The sequence below is a fragment of the Rhinatrema bivittatum genome, chromosome 17 (assembly GCF_901001135.1).
Source record: "Rhinatrema bivittatum chromosome 17, aRhiBiv1.1, whole genome shotgun sequence".
NCBI lineage: Eukaryota > Metazoa > Chordata > Amphibia > Gymnophiona > Rhinatrematidae > Rhinatrema > Rhinatrema bivittatum.
The window spans coordinates 47,261,210-47,278,223 of record NC_042631.1 but is presented as its reverse complement, the minus strand read 5'-3'; the positions used below and the strand labels follow the sequence as shown (position 1 = coordinate 47,278,223).

At 44.1% G+C, this 17,014-nt stretch overlaps 1 protein-coding gene across 3 annotated transcripts in view; it reads right to left on the bottom strand.

The window, feature by feature from the left end:
- Positions 1-3,291: 3,291 nt before the first annotated feature.
- Positions 3,292-17,014, bottom strand: part of GATD1 (glutamine amidotransferase like class 1 domain containing 1) — a 66,045-nt gene continuing 52,322 nt past the window's right edge. Inside the window, exon 8 of one of the 3 annotated variants that reach the window (XM_029583216.1) lies at positions 3,292-4,299. In XM_029583216.1, coding sequence (XP_029439076.1) covers positions 4,293-4,299 — 7 coding nt within the window. In that variant the 3' untranslated portion in view covers positions 3,292-4,292. Of the gene's footprint in view, positions 4,300-4,485; positions 4,621-17,014 lie in introns of those variants that run through there. The other 2 variants (XM_029583215.1, XM_029583213.1) reach the window with 2 other exon arrangements.

The following is a 17,014-nucleotide window of genomic DNA, read 5'->3' as shown; positions in this document are numbered from 1 at the left end:
CCCCGGGACTTATGCGCGTCCTGGGGCTTGCGCGCCCCAGGACGCACGTATTCAACATAGGCTCAGCGCATGCAGGGGGAGCTTGGGGCATGTTTTCGGGGGGGGGGGGGGGGTATGCGCATACCCCTTTGAAAATCTGCCCATATTTATGCATATTAAGCAGTTTTAATAGTGGGGGTGGGGGTATCACTAATATAGATTTAATTTTATTCAATAATTTTAAAATCATCAGCACTGCAGCATTTGGCTCACATCTTTGCCTCAGGCCAGGGAATGGAGGAGTAGCCTAGTGGTTAGAGCAGCGGGCACTAAACCAGACTAGCGTTCAGGTCCCACTGTTGCTCCTTGTGACTTTGGGCAAGTCACTTTACCCTCCATTGCCTTAGGCATGCGATAGGAAAAGGGATGTGTTTTATGGTAATAGCCTAATTATCACAATGTGTGCTATGTTAGCATTTTCCTACATGCAAAGTGCTCGTTTCACCAATATGGGGGTGGGTAGGGGGGAGGGAGAGAGAGGCCCTTGTCGTAGTTAGCTATTTCTATCTCTGTAGGAGGCCCATCTAGCTGCTCGAGGTGAGGTTTAGGTAATAGTGTAGGAGTGAGACGTACGAACAGGAGTGCACGCGTGTGAAGATTTGATGTCCTTCGGAGTGAGGAAACTCCCCCCAAAATTGAGATTTGTACAATGTTCTCTCAACCTAGCTTGATGGAGTCTCTACCTGGGTAACATCTTTGTGTAAGTTTCCTCACTCCGAAGGAAATCAAATCTTCACTGTTTTGTTGGTACGTCTCACTCTGCATATCAAAGTGGCCCCTAACCCCTACACTACTTCCTAAACCTCAGCTCATAACTAGGTGGGCCTCCTATAGTAGCATAAATAGCTGCTTGCTATGGTTCCACTCTGAGGCGCTCGCTCTCTCCCTCCCTATCTCGGGCCCTTCTCAGGTCCTTCCCCAGCCTAACAAAATGCCCAAGCTGCTCAATACACATGCTATCGCACAGCTTTACTCAACTAGAAAAAGGTGTAGTTACTTTCAGCTGTAAAACTGTGCGTTATGGCTTCACACTTTGCAAAGCCAGCCCACTTTTGCAGAAATCCTGCTCCCAACTCCTCCTCTTTTAAAAATTTGCATCGCACCATGCATTATGGTGCTCATTGCATGCGTTAAGGCATTTTTCACATGTGAAAACGCCATAATGTCATTTGATAAACCACCCTGTTAGATTATAAGCCCTATAGGAAAATACCTACAGTACCTAAATGATTTTACCCCTTCCAAAATCACAAGGTTGCAGGGAAACTACTTAAATGCAATGTGAATTACAGGCGAGCCTGCATTCATTTCCTGAGGCAAGGTGGCCTTGGTAGTGTAAGTATTGCAGAGAATTGCACTGCTGTATCTAAGTAGCAAGCCTGATGAGGGAACAGACCTCTCTCAGGGGTACAAGCATAAACACACACTGAGCCAGACAGACACATATTAACTTAAAGCAGCCTCCAAGGTACCATAAGCAGGTCCACTTTGTGCTCCATCTTGAATAGGATTTATCAGTCTTTAAAATCCTGAGAGGTCTAGAACACTAAATGTGAATCGGTTATTCACTTTTTTGGACATTAGAAGGACTAGAGGGCACTCCATAAAGTTAGCATGTAGCTGTGTTTAAAAAAAAGGATTGGATAAGTCCATTACCTGCTATTAATTAAGTTGACTTAGAAAATAGCCACTGCTATTACTAGCATTGGTAACATGGAATAGTCTTAGTTTTTGGGTACTTGCCAGGTTCTTATGGCCTGGATTGGCCACTGTTGGAGACAGGATGCTGGGCTTGATGAAAGGATTTGCACTCACAAAGACGGGAGTAGCTGGCTTGTTACGGCGGTTACTACCCCAAACCAAATATCCAAATTACTACCTCCACCTTCCTCTATTCCTGATGCCTTTCAACTAGCTTGATCATTCCATTCTTATACTTCACTTTCAATGCATATCCAGCATAGTTCTCTGCTTCAACAGCAGGGGAGAAGAAAAACTGTTACTTCACACATCCAGCAGAGCTCTCTGCTTAAACGGCAGGGGAGAAGAAAAAAGGGTTCGCACTCACAAAGCGGGGAGTAGCTGGCTTGTTACGGCGGTTACTACCCCAAACCAAATGTACCTGATACTTCACTCTCGACGCATATCCAGCATAGCTCTCTGCTTCAACGGCAGGGGAAAAGAAAAATGATACTTCACGCATATCCAGCATAACTTCAACGGCAGGGGAGAAGAAAAAAAGGATTCACACTCACAAAGCGGGGAGTAGCTGGCTTGTCACGGCGGTTACTACCCCCAAACCAAATGTGCCTGATTTCACTTTCGATGCATATCCAGCATAGCTCTCTGCTTCAACGGCAGGGGAGAAGAAAAAACTGATACCTCACGCATATCCAGCATAGCTCCCTGCTTCAACGGCAGGGGAGAAGAAAAAAACTGATACCTCACGCATATCCAGCATAGCTCCCTGCTTCAACGGCAGGGGAGAAGATAAACAACCAATAAGGGCTGTATAACATAATCTGGGTAAAAACAAATAAGCATGGGTGTAGCTTGCTTATTGCGGCGGTTACTACCCCTACTACCTCTAACTAATCAAGCTAGATATTTCATTTGGATGCAGCTCCTCCACCGCTCTCTACATTAATGGCGGGGGTGGAAGGGAATTAGAACCAAGAGCTAAGAGAAACAGATAAGTATGGGAGAAGAAATGAGGGAAGCTTGCTGGGCAGACTGGATGGGCCATTTGGTCTTCTTCTGCCGTCATTTCTATGTTTCTATGATGGACCCTTGGTCTGACCCAGTATGGCATGTTCTTATGAGAAATGTGGCTGAGGTCTGTTCATTACTCGTGAAAGGGGAGACCTCATTCAGCCAAATCTTTGAGCTACCTGTGTGTGAAATGAATTCAGTCTCACCTAGCCTCTGAAGGTAGCAAGCAGGAAGTTAACTGGCTGATGTTACCTGGGTAATTCTGCCACTGAATATATTTGCATCAAGGTACCTGGGTAACTTTAGGGCAGTGTTTTCTTTGACCAGTCACGCAGGTGGCACTCAGTATCAGCACTACCTGGTAAAACTTAAGCCTCATGCCTGGAATACTCCCTGCATGCCCTCTTTTTATCTGGCTAAATTTTATGCCTGGAAAAAGTTCCCAGGGAAAATTAACCAGTGGAGCATGAGTGGGAGTAAAAGGTATCTGGACAAAGTCTTTGAATAGGGACCTGTAAAAAAATTACTGTTCACATCCTTAAAACCAGAACTAAATTCATTAATAAAAATGCAAGAGTTAAAACGTCACAAATTGATTTCAGAGTCTGTAGACGTTAACAGAAGGGTAACTCCTTGTATGCTACACTGCATGCCTGGTGGGGTAGGGGGAGAAAGAGTGCATTTAACGGCAATTGTGTACTAGCTGTCCGGGCATTGAATAAATTGGCACATGGACTATTCACTTCTGTCACAAAAGCACTATGCTGTCTCTCACTCTTCCAAAACAGCTGCCTCATAATGAGTGGCTTATAGGCTCCTATGGTGCTTTCTGGTAGGACCCAGAGGAACGTAGGTCCCACACTGTCCTGAGATAGGCAGTGCTGTTGCTGGCTCGTTGCACCCATCACAGTTGTGGTAATTCGCCTAGGAATAAGGGAATTCAGCAAATTGCCTACCTGTTCCAGCCTGATGCTAGCCCCACCTTCCATGAGGCTCATTCTGCCCCTGCTAGCAATGTTTTCTTTCTGGGATGCTGGCTCCAGCCACATGACCATGCCATCCTGGCCCCACCTATGCTCTTGCTGGGGTGAAGAATACATCTAGGGCCTGGTTCGGTCTTGAGTACTTTGTCTGACCTAGCGCTTGCACCGTTTGGTAATTCAGGAGTGTATATAAAGGTTTCAGTGATATAAACATACATGGAGAAGACAGAGGGAGTTACACATGGGGTACAGTGCTTTGAGTTGTATTTATATTGTATTTGTATTTTTGTATTTGATATCTGTTTATGCAGAATATGAAAAATCTGGAAATAAAATAAATAAAAATCATGTTTGCTTGCAAAGATTTTTGGTCCATAAATTATCTCTGTCATAACTATAGAACATTCTGTTTCTTGTTAAGCATGGATCGAGTCACACACAAGAGCTGGGGCCGGGAGGTGCTTGCTGTTAGCTGTTTTGTATCAGGAAGGAGGCAGGTGACAGGAACATAAACTCTCTTCCTTCGCTTCCCTAATCGCAGCTAATCTGCCAGCACCTTCATTTCCTGCAAAATAAAACAGAAGCATTCAGCCGCTGTGCACCATCACCTCTGGCTTCATCTGCTGTAGGAGGAGCCCAGTGTCAGGCCTGGTTAGTGTTTTACTATTTATCAAAAGAAAAGCAGAATGCTATTATTTCAACAGGCATTTAATTATCTTTTAACCAATATCCTGTAAACAAGTACATCATGTTAACCATCAAAATATACAGTTTTATTATCTCAAAATAATCAGTGGTGGGTGAATGGGCCCAGTCCATTAACAGTGCAGTCCCAGTCACTGATACATAAATACTTCATGTCCTTCAGTAGGCTCCCTGCGCAGGGCTACAAGAAATGGAATACAGTCACACATGGGGTGAGTACGAGCCCCACTGTTTCAAATGCATTCCCATCTGATAATCCGACCCTACGATCTTAAAAAGTAAGGTTTGTCTTACTCTGAACTTAAATGCTGCACAGATATGGTTGCGGATCAAGAGGGTGCTCTCCCTCTGCATCAATTCTGACCCAGTACTCCAGCACAGTGTCAGGGGGCTCCCCCTCAGCCTCATGCCCTAAGCATGTCATGTGCATTCTCCCTCTGATCCATCAATGACCCAATGCCCCAGCATGGCATCAGGTGCATTCTCCCTCTGATCCATCAATGACCCAATGCCCCAGCATGGCATCAGGTGCATTCTCCCTCTGATCCATCAATGACCCAATGCCCCAGCATGTCATGTACATTCTCCCTCTGATCCATCAATGACTCAATGCCCCAGCATGGCGTCAGGTGCATTCTCCCTCTGATCCATCAATGACCCAATGCCCCAGCATGTCATGTACATTCTCCCTCTGATCCATCAATGACCCAATGCCCCAGCATGGTGTCAACGGGCTTTCTCTAAGCCAGCCCTGACCCAGTGCCCCCCTGACCCCAATGCTGGAGCAATTTCCCTCCAAGCCAGCACTGGCCCAATGCCCTCTGTAGCTAAGTGTTTCAGTGCACAGCTCCCTTGGGGATATAGAGGCATGCCAAAGGTCACTTATGTGATGCTGGGAACCCCTCTCCCTCTCAGAAACTGCTGCCAGACATGGACCCTGCTCCTAGAGCTCAGCAATGTCGTCACCAAGCATACGTGGGAGCTCCCGTGTGTGCACGGTGCCTCGTGAGCCGCTCACTCTCTTCCAGATCTTAACGAGGTAGTTGACTCTCCAGAGAGGCGAATGTGTATTAACTATGTCTAAGTCATCCTGCTGTCTACGGAAAACCCTAATTTCAGGTAGGTAAACTTGCTTTCTCTATTGATAAGCAGAAATTAATTAGCTATAACATGGGGCATCCCAAGTTGAGGATCACATAGCGGAGCAAAGACAACCCAATCCCACCCGCGGAGAGTAGACTACTGGATGAAATGGCTGTACAGAACTGTTATTCTTTTTATCATCATCTTCATATACAGCAATTCCATATAAGCAAAGTGGTTCACAATTCCATAAAAATAATCAAAAATTTACAATATAAAATACATCCTAGTAAAAAACAAAGTCCAACTCAAATTATTAAAATCAAAAGATAAAAAATAATACAAATCTTAAGACTCAAGAACATAAAAAAAGTAATAAAACCAGGTTAAAAACCTGTCCAAAAAACCAAGCTTTAAGAATCTTGTAACATCCATTATATATCGGGCTTGGTAGCGTGTCCGTCAGTGCTCGCATATGTTCCCCAGCCCGCCGATAGATGGCGCAGGTGGCTCCCTGACCGCCTTTGAGGTTCAAACACGCCGTACAGCGGCCATGTCACAACACCAGCTACAAGAGGTACCCCTGGGGGAATTCAGCGCTACTACTGAATGTAGATTTTGCGCAGAATTCCTCCTTCCCGCAGATTTCCTCCTGATTTTAGTCCCTGGAAGACTATTCAAAACCGGAAGGACAGCGGCCATCGCGGGACAGACAGAAAATAGCTGAGGAGACCCTGGCATGTTGCGAACGGAGCCCGACCCGCGGCACACGCTCCGTTCGCTCAAAGATGAAGGCCCAGCGCATTGTTCGCAGTGAAAAGGGAAGGGCCCTGTGTGCCGCGATCGGCACGCCCGGGCCTTCATCTTCACAGCGAACAGAGCATGTGCCGTGGGACATGCTCCGTTCGCGGCATGCCGGGGTCTCCGCTTCTATTTTCTGCTCAAGGCGAAAATGGAAGGTCCCTGTGTGCTGCGAATGGTGCGGGTCCCGCGGCATTGCCGGTGAGAGAGAATGTGTGTTGGGGAGGGGAGAGTGAGAGAGAGCAGGAGGGTGTGAGAGAGAGCATAGGGGGGGATGCCAGTGAGAGAGAATGTGTGTGTGAGAAGGGGGGCCGACAGAGAGCATGGTTGGTAAGAGGGCATGGGGAAGGTGTGAGAGAGAGCATGGGAGGTAAGAAAAGGTTGGTGAGGGGATGCTTGAGTGTGGGTTTCAGAGAGAGGGAGCCTATATGAGGGGGAGGGGGATGCTGGTGAGAGAGAATGTGTGTGTGAGAGGGGGGGGGTGACAGAGCATGGTTGGTAAGAGGGGGGTGAGGAGGGTGTGAGAGAGAGCATGGGAGGTAAGAGAGAGAGCCTATATGAGGGGAGGGGGATGCCGGTGAGAGAGAATGGGTGTGTGAGAGAGGAGAGGAGGTGTGGGGGAGTGCGAGAGACAGCTTGGTAAATAAACTTTGCCAGCCCTGGCTTTAGCAAGTGTGCTTCCACGTCCCTTGCCCTGGGTGAAAACAATTTAGTTTTTCCTTTTCAGCTAACGCTTCCATACAAGAGCATGAGTGCCAATAAAAAGGCTCGCCGCCCGGGCGTAGAACGGGTACAGCTGCTAGTTTTTAACAACATGCCTCCAGCTTGATATACTGCGGATGATTACTCCAGAACAGGCACAATAAAGCAAAAGTTGTTCTTCCATATGCTCCTACCTAATTCTCACAGGAGATTGAATCGCTAATAAATCCATCTATAAAGAACGAAGACAATGTGTCCAAAGTTACTGTTTCCTCAGGACATTTTGCCAGACAGTAGTGGGATGTGAAGGTGTGAACAGATGACCAAGTAGTAGCTTTGCCAATGTCTTCAACATAAGTAGCCACAACGGTAATACAAAAGGACAGGAACAATGTACACACAAAATAAAGAAATATACCTGACAACTTTAAATTGTTATTAATACAAAATATCCATAATATACAAAAATATATTTTATAACCATTAATTTTTACAATCAAATTCAATAAAATACCAACACCCTCATACACTATCCACACACTCATTGTATTCATACATACCCAACAATGGGGCCTTGCTTTGCTGAACAATCAGCTTCTTCAGGGGACATTTAATATATATTGAAACAAAACCACAATAGCACTGGTTAAACAGTTTCTCTTAAAAAAACAATACGGCCGTATAACATATTCCTTAAAAATTATAACAAAGATGTATGGCGTTATATACAATAATGCTAATTTCACCATACATCAAAATCAGTTTATAATGTAGTTTATTTGCATATCCACAATAGCACTTATATGGCTTCTCTTAATAAGCATCGATATAGCTGTATAACATATCCCTCAGGAATTATATGGCATTTTATATGCAGTAGTGCTGATTTCAATATGCACCAAGATCGGCTGCCAATCTACAATAAGGAATATAAACATAATGCTTAAAAATATATTGCACAAATTCTACATAATCCCAAAAACAACAAAAAATCACTTTCTTGATTTAATATGTTTATGTCCTACTCACATACTGCTGACATCATTCATCAATGATCTATAAGCAATATGCAAAACATGTAATTATTTATAAAAATACACCCTTCAACTTATAATAAATTTATTGACCCAAATGATAAACAAATACTCATGTAAACTTTATCGCAAGAAATATGCAGCAATAAACATCACTCTTCCATAGGCCACGGAATAAAGCAATGGCGACGACAATCTCGGAACACTGTGCATGCGATTTACAACCCTCAATCTTTAATACTAAATCAGGGAAATCAACAGAAGTAGTCCTGAGCTGAGCCACAGATTTCCCCAGAGTCTATAATCTGTAAACCAGCCAGCATGTACAGTGTGCTATACAGTCCACTAGTCAACTGGATGGAGTTTGCTTGATGACTGCCCTTTCCAATCTATTGGGATCAAACAACATAAACAGCTGAAAAGCTTGACAGGGCAGTTGAGACCTCTTTAGATAATATGCCAGGGATCTCTTGGAGTCTAAGGAGTGAAAACTCATTCTTTTTGCGTATTTGGTCTTGGGAAGAATGCAGGTAGCAAATAGCTTGATTAATGTGAAACACATATGTCAATTTCAAAAGGAACTTAGGGTAATTCTATGAACTCATCCCATCATGAAAAAACTGAAGGTATGGTGAATATGAAACCAGAGCCTGTAGTCCACTTATGCTGTGTGTCAAAGTGATGGCCACAAGAAACAACGCTTTCCAGGTGAGAAAGGAGACTTCAGTTGAGCTAGGACTATACTGAAGTCCCAAGGCACTGGAGGTTTACTGACCAGAGGTCTGTAATGCCAGAGTCCTTTCATGAACCTGGATACCAGTGGAGATACTCTGCAATGGTAGGGAGCTGGGCTTTGACTGAAGACTAGAGGCAGAATAGATACTGAAGAAAGTTACTCAGGCTACAGGGAGAAGGGATCCAGCTGTCTGGTCTTACACCAGGTCAAGAACTTCTTCCATTTGAAAGCGTAGGCTCTTCACCTCTTTGACAGGGAGTAAGGAGGAGACTACTGCGTGTGAAACATCTATGCCATGAGGGCCAGCACTGGCAGGTTCAGATGGCAGACCTGCTTTCTTATTGTATGATATATTCCCAGTGGAACTGGAGACTCAGAGATCAGTTGCCAGTGCTTGAATGACTTCAGCAGGTGCCAACAGCCGAGGAGAATAAAGCGGCCTAAAGTATTGCCAAATCTGCGATCCTCTGACTCTCAACATGCCAAGTCTAACATGGACAAACCTGAAGAAAACCATGGTAGCATGGTGGTGATATGTCTGTGGGGCCCCCAGCTCTCGAGGGCTGAAGAAAACTGCAGCGACGCCAAAGAGGTCCTGGCAGGCCAGAGGATGTGAAAGGACTGAAGCAGAAGGGAAGAGAAGGGAGGGGAAGTGAGAAGTTTTCACTTCCCTGCCTTCTCTCCCTCACTCACTCAGGTCCTCTTGCTTTCCTTCACTCACCTTCTTTCTTACTGAGAAGAATGGGAGGAAAGGGGACTTGAGCTGAGAATGTGAAAAGGGAAGTGAGGGGGGGAGGGAAGGAGGGAGGCGTGAGGGAAAGGGTGTGAGAAAGGAGGGAAGGGAGAAGTGAGTGAGGGGAAGGGAAAGGGTGAGTGAGAAGGAATGGTGGAGTGAGTGAGGAAAAGGGAATGTGAATGAACAAGGGGAAGGAAGGGAAGGGAGGGAAGGAAGGAGGAGTGAATGAGAAGGAAAGGTGTGTGAGAAAGGGAAGGGAATGAAAGGGAGGCATGAGTGAGAGGGAGAAAGGAAGGAGGAGTGGGTGATAGGGAAGGGGTGAAAAGGTGAGGGAAGGAAAGGGAAGGTTGAGACGGAACAGAAGGAAGGGGGGAGTTAGTGAGTGAGAGGGAAGAGGGGAAAGGAAGGGGTGAGTGAGAGGGAAGGATCAGGAGCAGCATTGGCCCATATAGCCAGAAAAAAGCGCAGGAGCAGCATCAGCTCATGACCGAGAGGACAGAGGAGTAGTCCCATCGGCTGCGTGGGCTGAAGGTGGAGGATGCTGTAACATGCATTCTGGAGGAGGAGAAGAGTATATGTATGAGCATATACTGAATGTATGGATGTGTTTGTTAATGTGTATATATGAGAGAGGACAAAGTTTGTGCACCCTTCCTGTCCCTCAAATAATCCACAACAATCTCAGGATGACTGAAATCAAAAGTTCCCTTGTATGGAGAGCAGCAAATTTCTTTAAGAACATAAGAAATTGCCATGCTGGGTCAGACCCTTCTCTGTACCTTCTCCATCGCAACTATAATCTTTTTTGAGATGCGGCGACCAAATATTGTACACAATATTCAAGGTGCGGTCTCACCATGGAGCGATACAGATTCTTTATTTATTTGATGTGTTTGCTCTTTTGAACTATTTCATTGATTTTTGGGAAATTTTGAAATATTTTTAGAGAAGTTTAATTATTGAATTTTCTATTTGTCAACTGTTTTGTAATATTCATTTTCTTAGTATGTTTTTACTATTATGATTGATGTTTTACATTTCTTAATTTTGTTACTTGATGCTTTAAGAAGCATGGAGATGTTTCTGTTTTTCCATTGTTGCACTGCATACAGACTGGCTTGTTGCAGTTTCTAGTTCAGATTTTGCCTGCATCTTTCTATTTAAAATGTATGATCTCTTTATTTTGTATTTGGTGAGAGTCTGTCTGTGTTCTCTACATGTGTGACTGAGATGAGGTATTCTGCTATCATGTAGTTTTGTTGTAGGGGTCTATAGCAGCTTGGCTTGTTCGGTTTTTGTTGTTTTTTTTATGTCTGGTTTTCTAGCACCAAGCATTTAATTGGCTTGGGAATAAATAATTATACTCTATGATATATGCAAAGAATATATGTAAGATAGAATAACAATAACTGTGAATGTAAAGTAAAAAATTGGCAGTGGGAACATGGGTGGTGTTGGGGGTGGAGTTTGGTGGGACCCTTGCCCCCAACCATAAAAAGCATTCCGTTGCCTCTGCAGAAATTTAATTAACAGATAAACAAGATATGAATACCATACTTGCTGTGGCCAGGCTTCTGCTCCAAGGGTTATCCTTGCCATGTCCCAAAGGACCTGCTATAGAGTACTGGCGATTAGAGGAATCGGTGAATACGCATAGAGTAGACAGACATAAGAACACAAAATTTTCCATACTAGGTAAGACTAAAGGTCCGTCAAGCCCTGTTTCCAACAGTGGCCAATCCATGTCACACGTACCTGACAAGATCTCAAAAGCAGTGGATTTCCCCAAGTCCACCTTAATAATGGTTTATGGACGTTTCTTCCAGGAACTTGTCTAAACCTTTTTTAACCCCAGCTACACTAACATCTTTCACCACCATGGAGTGATACAAAGGCTTTCTGATATTCTCTGTTTTAATCTCCATTTCTTTCCTAATAATTCCTAGCATTCTATTTGTTTTCTTGGCTGCCGACACACACTGAACAGAGAATTTCGACATATTATCCACAATGATGCCTAGATCCTTTTCCTGGGTGGTTACTCCCACAGTGGATCCTTGCATTGTATAGCTATATTTGGGTTGCTTTTCCCTACATGCATTACTTTGCACTTGTCCACATTAAATGTCATCTGCCATTTGGATCCCCAGCCTCCCAATGTCACAAGGTCCTCTTGCAATTTCTCAATCCTCTTGTGATTTAACAACTTTGAATTATTTTGTTTCATCAGCAAATCTGATCACCACACTCATCGTTCCCATGTCTAGGTCATTTATAAAAATGTTAATAAGCAGTGGTCCTAGTACAGATTCCTGGGGCACTCCACTATTCATCTTTCTCCACTGAGAAAACTGAGCATTTAGCTCTACTCTCTGTTTTATATCTTTTAACCAGTTCTCAAACCACAACAGAATATTGTCTCCTATTCCATGACTTTTACATCTCCTCAAAAGTCATGGCAGGAGAACCCATAGCCCTCCAGAGATATCCAAACCAGGTGTTGCTGGATCCACAAACAAACTGGTCTTTGAAAGGGAAGCTGTCAATCTGGCATCATCAGCCCATGATGCTTCACTTCCAGGGATTGACGCACTCACAGTGGCTCGGTCCAATGGGGGGGAATCCGAACGCCAGGAGAGAGAGAGCAGTGAGGAAATCAGAGGAGAGGGCAAGTGACTCTTTTTCTTGCCCTACTCCTAGGGATTCTTCCTGCGGCTGCAATGGCCCCCACACCAAATGTACATCCATTGGACTACGCTGGAAAGAACCGTGGGGGGGGGGGGGGGGCATCAGAGACAACCCTCTCTCTGGCTGTTCGCTTATGGTTTGGTATGCGGCACCACAGAGGAAAAATTAAGCAGAGGCAAGAGAACACCACAGCGAATGAGAAGTTAGGACACCATCTTGGGTCCCCCTCTCCACATACTCCTTTTACCTCCTCGATCATCTAATGGGCCAACTGACTCCCTCACCGGCTTTTTGCTTCGAATGTACCGGAAAAGTTTTTATTATGAGTGTTTGCTTCCACAGCAAAATTCTTTTCAAATTTTCTCTTTGCCTTCCTTATCAATACTTTGCATCTAACTTGCCAGTGCTTAGGCTGTTTTTTATGTTTTCAGCATTCTGATCCCTTTTCCATTAGTTGAAGATGCTCTTTTGGTTAGAATACCCTCTTTCACCTCACTTTTTAATCATGCCATCAGTCATTTTGTCTTCTTTCCACCTTTTTTAATGCGTGTAATAAATCCAGTCTGGGTTTCCGCCTGATGTAAATTTTTGACCTTTGCAGCTGCTCCTTTCAGTTTTTTTCCTAAAGTTTTTCTCATTTTATCACAAGTTCCCTTTTGAAAGTTAAATGCTATTGCAGTAGATTTCCTTAGCATCTTCCCTTCAGTTATCAAAGTCAAATTTGATTATATTATGATCACTATTACCAAGCACTGAAAAAAGTGTGAAAAGTGGAATGTAAATCTAAAAATTAAACACATTACCTCTTTCACCAAATCATGCATGCCACTAAGGATTAGGTATAAAATAGCTCCCCCTCTTAACTTGTACCAGATGCTCCGTGAAGCAGTCATTTATTTCATCTAGAAACTTTTTCTCGTTAGCATGTCCTGATGTGACATTTACCCAGTCAATACTGGGGTAATTAAAATTATCCATTACTGTGTTGCTATTTTTGTTAGCTTTCCTAATTTCTGTTACCATTTCATCATCTGTCTGTTCAATCTGGCCAAATCGATGGTAGTACACCCCCACTGTTATTCTATTCCCTTCTCACATGGAATTTCTATCCATAAACATTTGACAGTGCATTTTGTTTCCTGCAGAACTTTTATCCTGTTTGACTCTATGCCCTCGTTATCATATAGTGCCACCCCTCCACTAATTTGATCCAATCTAACTAATCTGGAAGCTTATCTGCAGCTGCTTGTATGCACAGAGCAGAATTTCTCAGTTCTTCTGAGACAAACAGGTTGATCAACAGCCTTCAATAGTAACTGAACAAGTCATCTGCAATCCTTTGATCCAGGTACCACTAGTGTGGTTATAAAACTCTGCTGAGGCGGCTTGCTAATATAGTCTGGATTCCTGATGGATAGGTCACCTGGAGACGGGCACTGTGTTGTCCTGTACTGAGCATATTAGGAAGGACTTCTGGGAGAGGACATACGAGCTCCTCTATGCTTGTTTATGTAGAACATAGCCATTTGGTTGTCCATCTGGAACAAGATTCTCTTTTCTGAGAGCAGGTGAGAGAAAGCCTTAAACCATAATGAATGAATCACAGCTCCATGTGGTTAAATTTGTGGACTCTCCTCTGGGTACCACAATCCTTGGGTCCATGTTGCACTGGTATGTGCCCTTAACCCCTTGGTGGAATCATTAGTAGACAGAATCACTTGACGTGGTGGAACACGAAGCAAGAGACCCAGCTTTAGAACTTCCAGATTCATCCAACACTGATGGAATGCCTTCATCCCATGGATATGAAGATTTGGTGTAATGATGGTTGATACAGCTAATCCCACTGGTTTTGGAGGCTGGATTGAAGGTCTCGCATGTGCAGATGAATCAGAGGAACCACATGCAGCAGCCAAGTGATGAAGGAGGACCAGAACCAACCTTGGCGACTCTCTTGAAGGAGATACTTTATTAGACCCATCAGTAATGTGGCTCTTTTGACAGGGAGAAATGCTTTTCTTTAATGTTTAAACTTTTTTTTGTAGTGAGTGAGTCTATCCACGCTCCTATGAATTGAATTCTTCAAGAAGGAACCAGATTTGACTTGGCCAAGTTTACCAGAAAACCAAAAGACTGTAGAGAGGAACTGTATGATCTTCTCAAGGGACTCTAGAAATCATTATGGGAGTTGAACCCATCATTAACCAATCATGCAGACATGAGAACATGTAAACTCCCTACCAACGAAGCTATGCCACCATTACTGCAAGGCATTTTGTGAATATCCTCAGGACTGACCAAAGATTAGCATCGTGTACTGGTAGTACGCATCTTTCATTACAAACTTGAGTGACTTTTGATAGGCAAAGTGAATAGGAATGTGTGCATAAAAGTGTCTTTTAGATCACGAGCACACATCCAGTCCTTCAGTTGAATGAAAGGAAGAATGGTCTGGAAAGAGTTCCTCTTAAATTTCTCTCGAACCAATAACACATTCAGTCTGCAAGTCCAGTATAAGCTTCAATTCCCCTGACATCTTGGGGATTAAGAAATAATGGGAATAGAATTCTTGGCCACACTCTTGAGAAGAGACAAGCTCAAATGCCTTCTGTCGAAGAAGCTTTTCCACCTCTAGTTTGGCAGACTGAGAAGGTTCGGAGCTGAAGACTGATTGTGTAAAATAATTTCTAAGATTACTCCTGAGTCTACACCCTTTGAACTTCATCACATAATCCCTCGTTCTAGAGCCTCCTATCCATTGAAAAAGGATAAGTTCAGGAGATCTCTGAGGGAGTAATGGGAATTGTCAAACTAAATTAGTTGGGTGGATGGGCCATATGGTCTTTTTTCTACCGTTATGTCTCTGTTTCTACTTAAGTCAGAATTGCCTTTATGAACACTATAAAATAAACAGAAAAACAAAAAGGAAAAAAAAAACCAGCCATGACAACTCTATCAATAAAATTACACAAACACTACACTGCTACATAATAGGTGACTTTTAAAAGTCCTACTTGTGCCAAAATCGGGAGATACGCACAGAAATTGGGCTGGTGCATGCCATGCGGATTTTAAAAGGTGCCCGCATACGTGCACATATCCTGATACGTACACAAAAGTTTTTTTTTCGAAAAAAGGGGCAGGATAGTGCAGTGGAAGGTAACTAGAACCAAAACGTTACTAATAAGGGCCAAGAGTAACAGATAAGTGTGAAAGCTTGCTGGGCAGACTGGATGGGCCATTTGGTCTTCTGCCGTCGTTTCTATGTTTCTATGAGAAGAAAGGAAAATGAACAGGGGGACAAAGGACAGGGAAAAAAAGGGGACAGAGGAAGGAAAAGAAACCTCAGAAAAGAAGATGGAAAAAAGAATAAGAAAAAGGACCAACAGATGAAACAACAAAAAAAGGGAAGAAAAGGGGCATAATGTGGAAAAAAACCGCGAGGACGGAGTGAGCTTGGGGTGTGGGTGGGGGAGGAGATGAGATGTGGGAAGACGCGAGCGCAGGGAGGTGGAATCGAATGGTGGGGATAAGTGAGGTGGTAAAACAAATGATGGAAGAAAAGAGAAAGGAAGAAGAAATCATGGAAAGAGGAAGCAGGGAGGTGAAGATATGCAGATGAGGGAAAGGGAGAAGAAAGGGAATGAGATCCAGGAGGGAGGACATGAAGGAAAAGGAGAGAGAAAGAAAGAAAGGGGCGGATTTTCAAACACTACGCGCGCGAACAAAAGTACACCAGATTTTATAAGATACCCCCCCCCCACACCTAACCCACCCCCCCGGCCCTATCTAAACCCCCCCCTTACCTTTGCACGCGTTGCCGGCAGCCCCGCTCCGTCCTCCGGTCCCGGGGGCGTGGTCCGGAGGCCTCGACCACGCCCCCGGGCCGGCGCCACGCCCCCGAAACGCCGCGTCGTTTCAGGAACGCCCCCAGACACACCCCCTCCCTCCCCGTTTCGAAAGCCCTGGGACTTACGCGCGTCCCGGGGCTTTACGCGCGCAGGGGTTTTAAAATCCGCCCCAAAGGGAACAAAGACAAGGAGAAGATAAATAGAAAAGAAAAAAAGAAGAGAGAGAGAGAAGAGCAGTTAGGGAGGACTTAATCTTGAGTTGAATTTATCTGATTGTTTCATTCTGCGGCACACTGCAATCAATCAGTGCTGAAGTTTCAGACCAGGATCATCTCACAGTGATGTAGCATTGAATGTTGTCCACATGTATGTGGAATCCCTCAGAGAGACCAGACAACAGATGACAGATAAATGTGGAAAAGAAGAGCCGATAATGCCGAGCCTCCGCTACCCCTGGTTTCATGGGGAATCGACTACATTAGATCCTCTTTGGCCACACTGATTGTTTCCTATTGGTGAGGTATGACTGAAAGCACTCCCAAACACAACCTGTGATACCAATCTCGCAATCTAGAGATAAGGATGCCATGATCAAGTGTATCGAAAGCCGACTAAATATCCAGCATAATCAACACCTAGCTCTGCTCCCCATGAAGTCCTCTTCTGATGGAAGCTAGGAGAATCTCAGTGTTCAGTGACCGACAAAATCCAAACTGGAACGGATACGATATCTGATGATCCTCGGTAAAGTTCATTAGTTGTTCATAGACCACTGCCTCAATGATTTTCAATGCGAATGACAGAGCTGAAATGGGTTGATAATTGGCCAGGATTGTGGGATCTAAATTAGATTTCTTGAGTAAAGATCTTATAGCTGTGGTTGTCAGCCATAAGACCCTCAGACAGCAATCGATTGGTAATTTTAGTCAGGAAAGGGGTAGTTA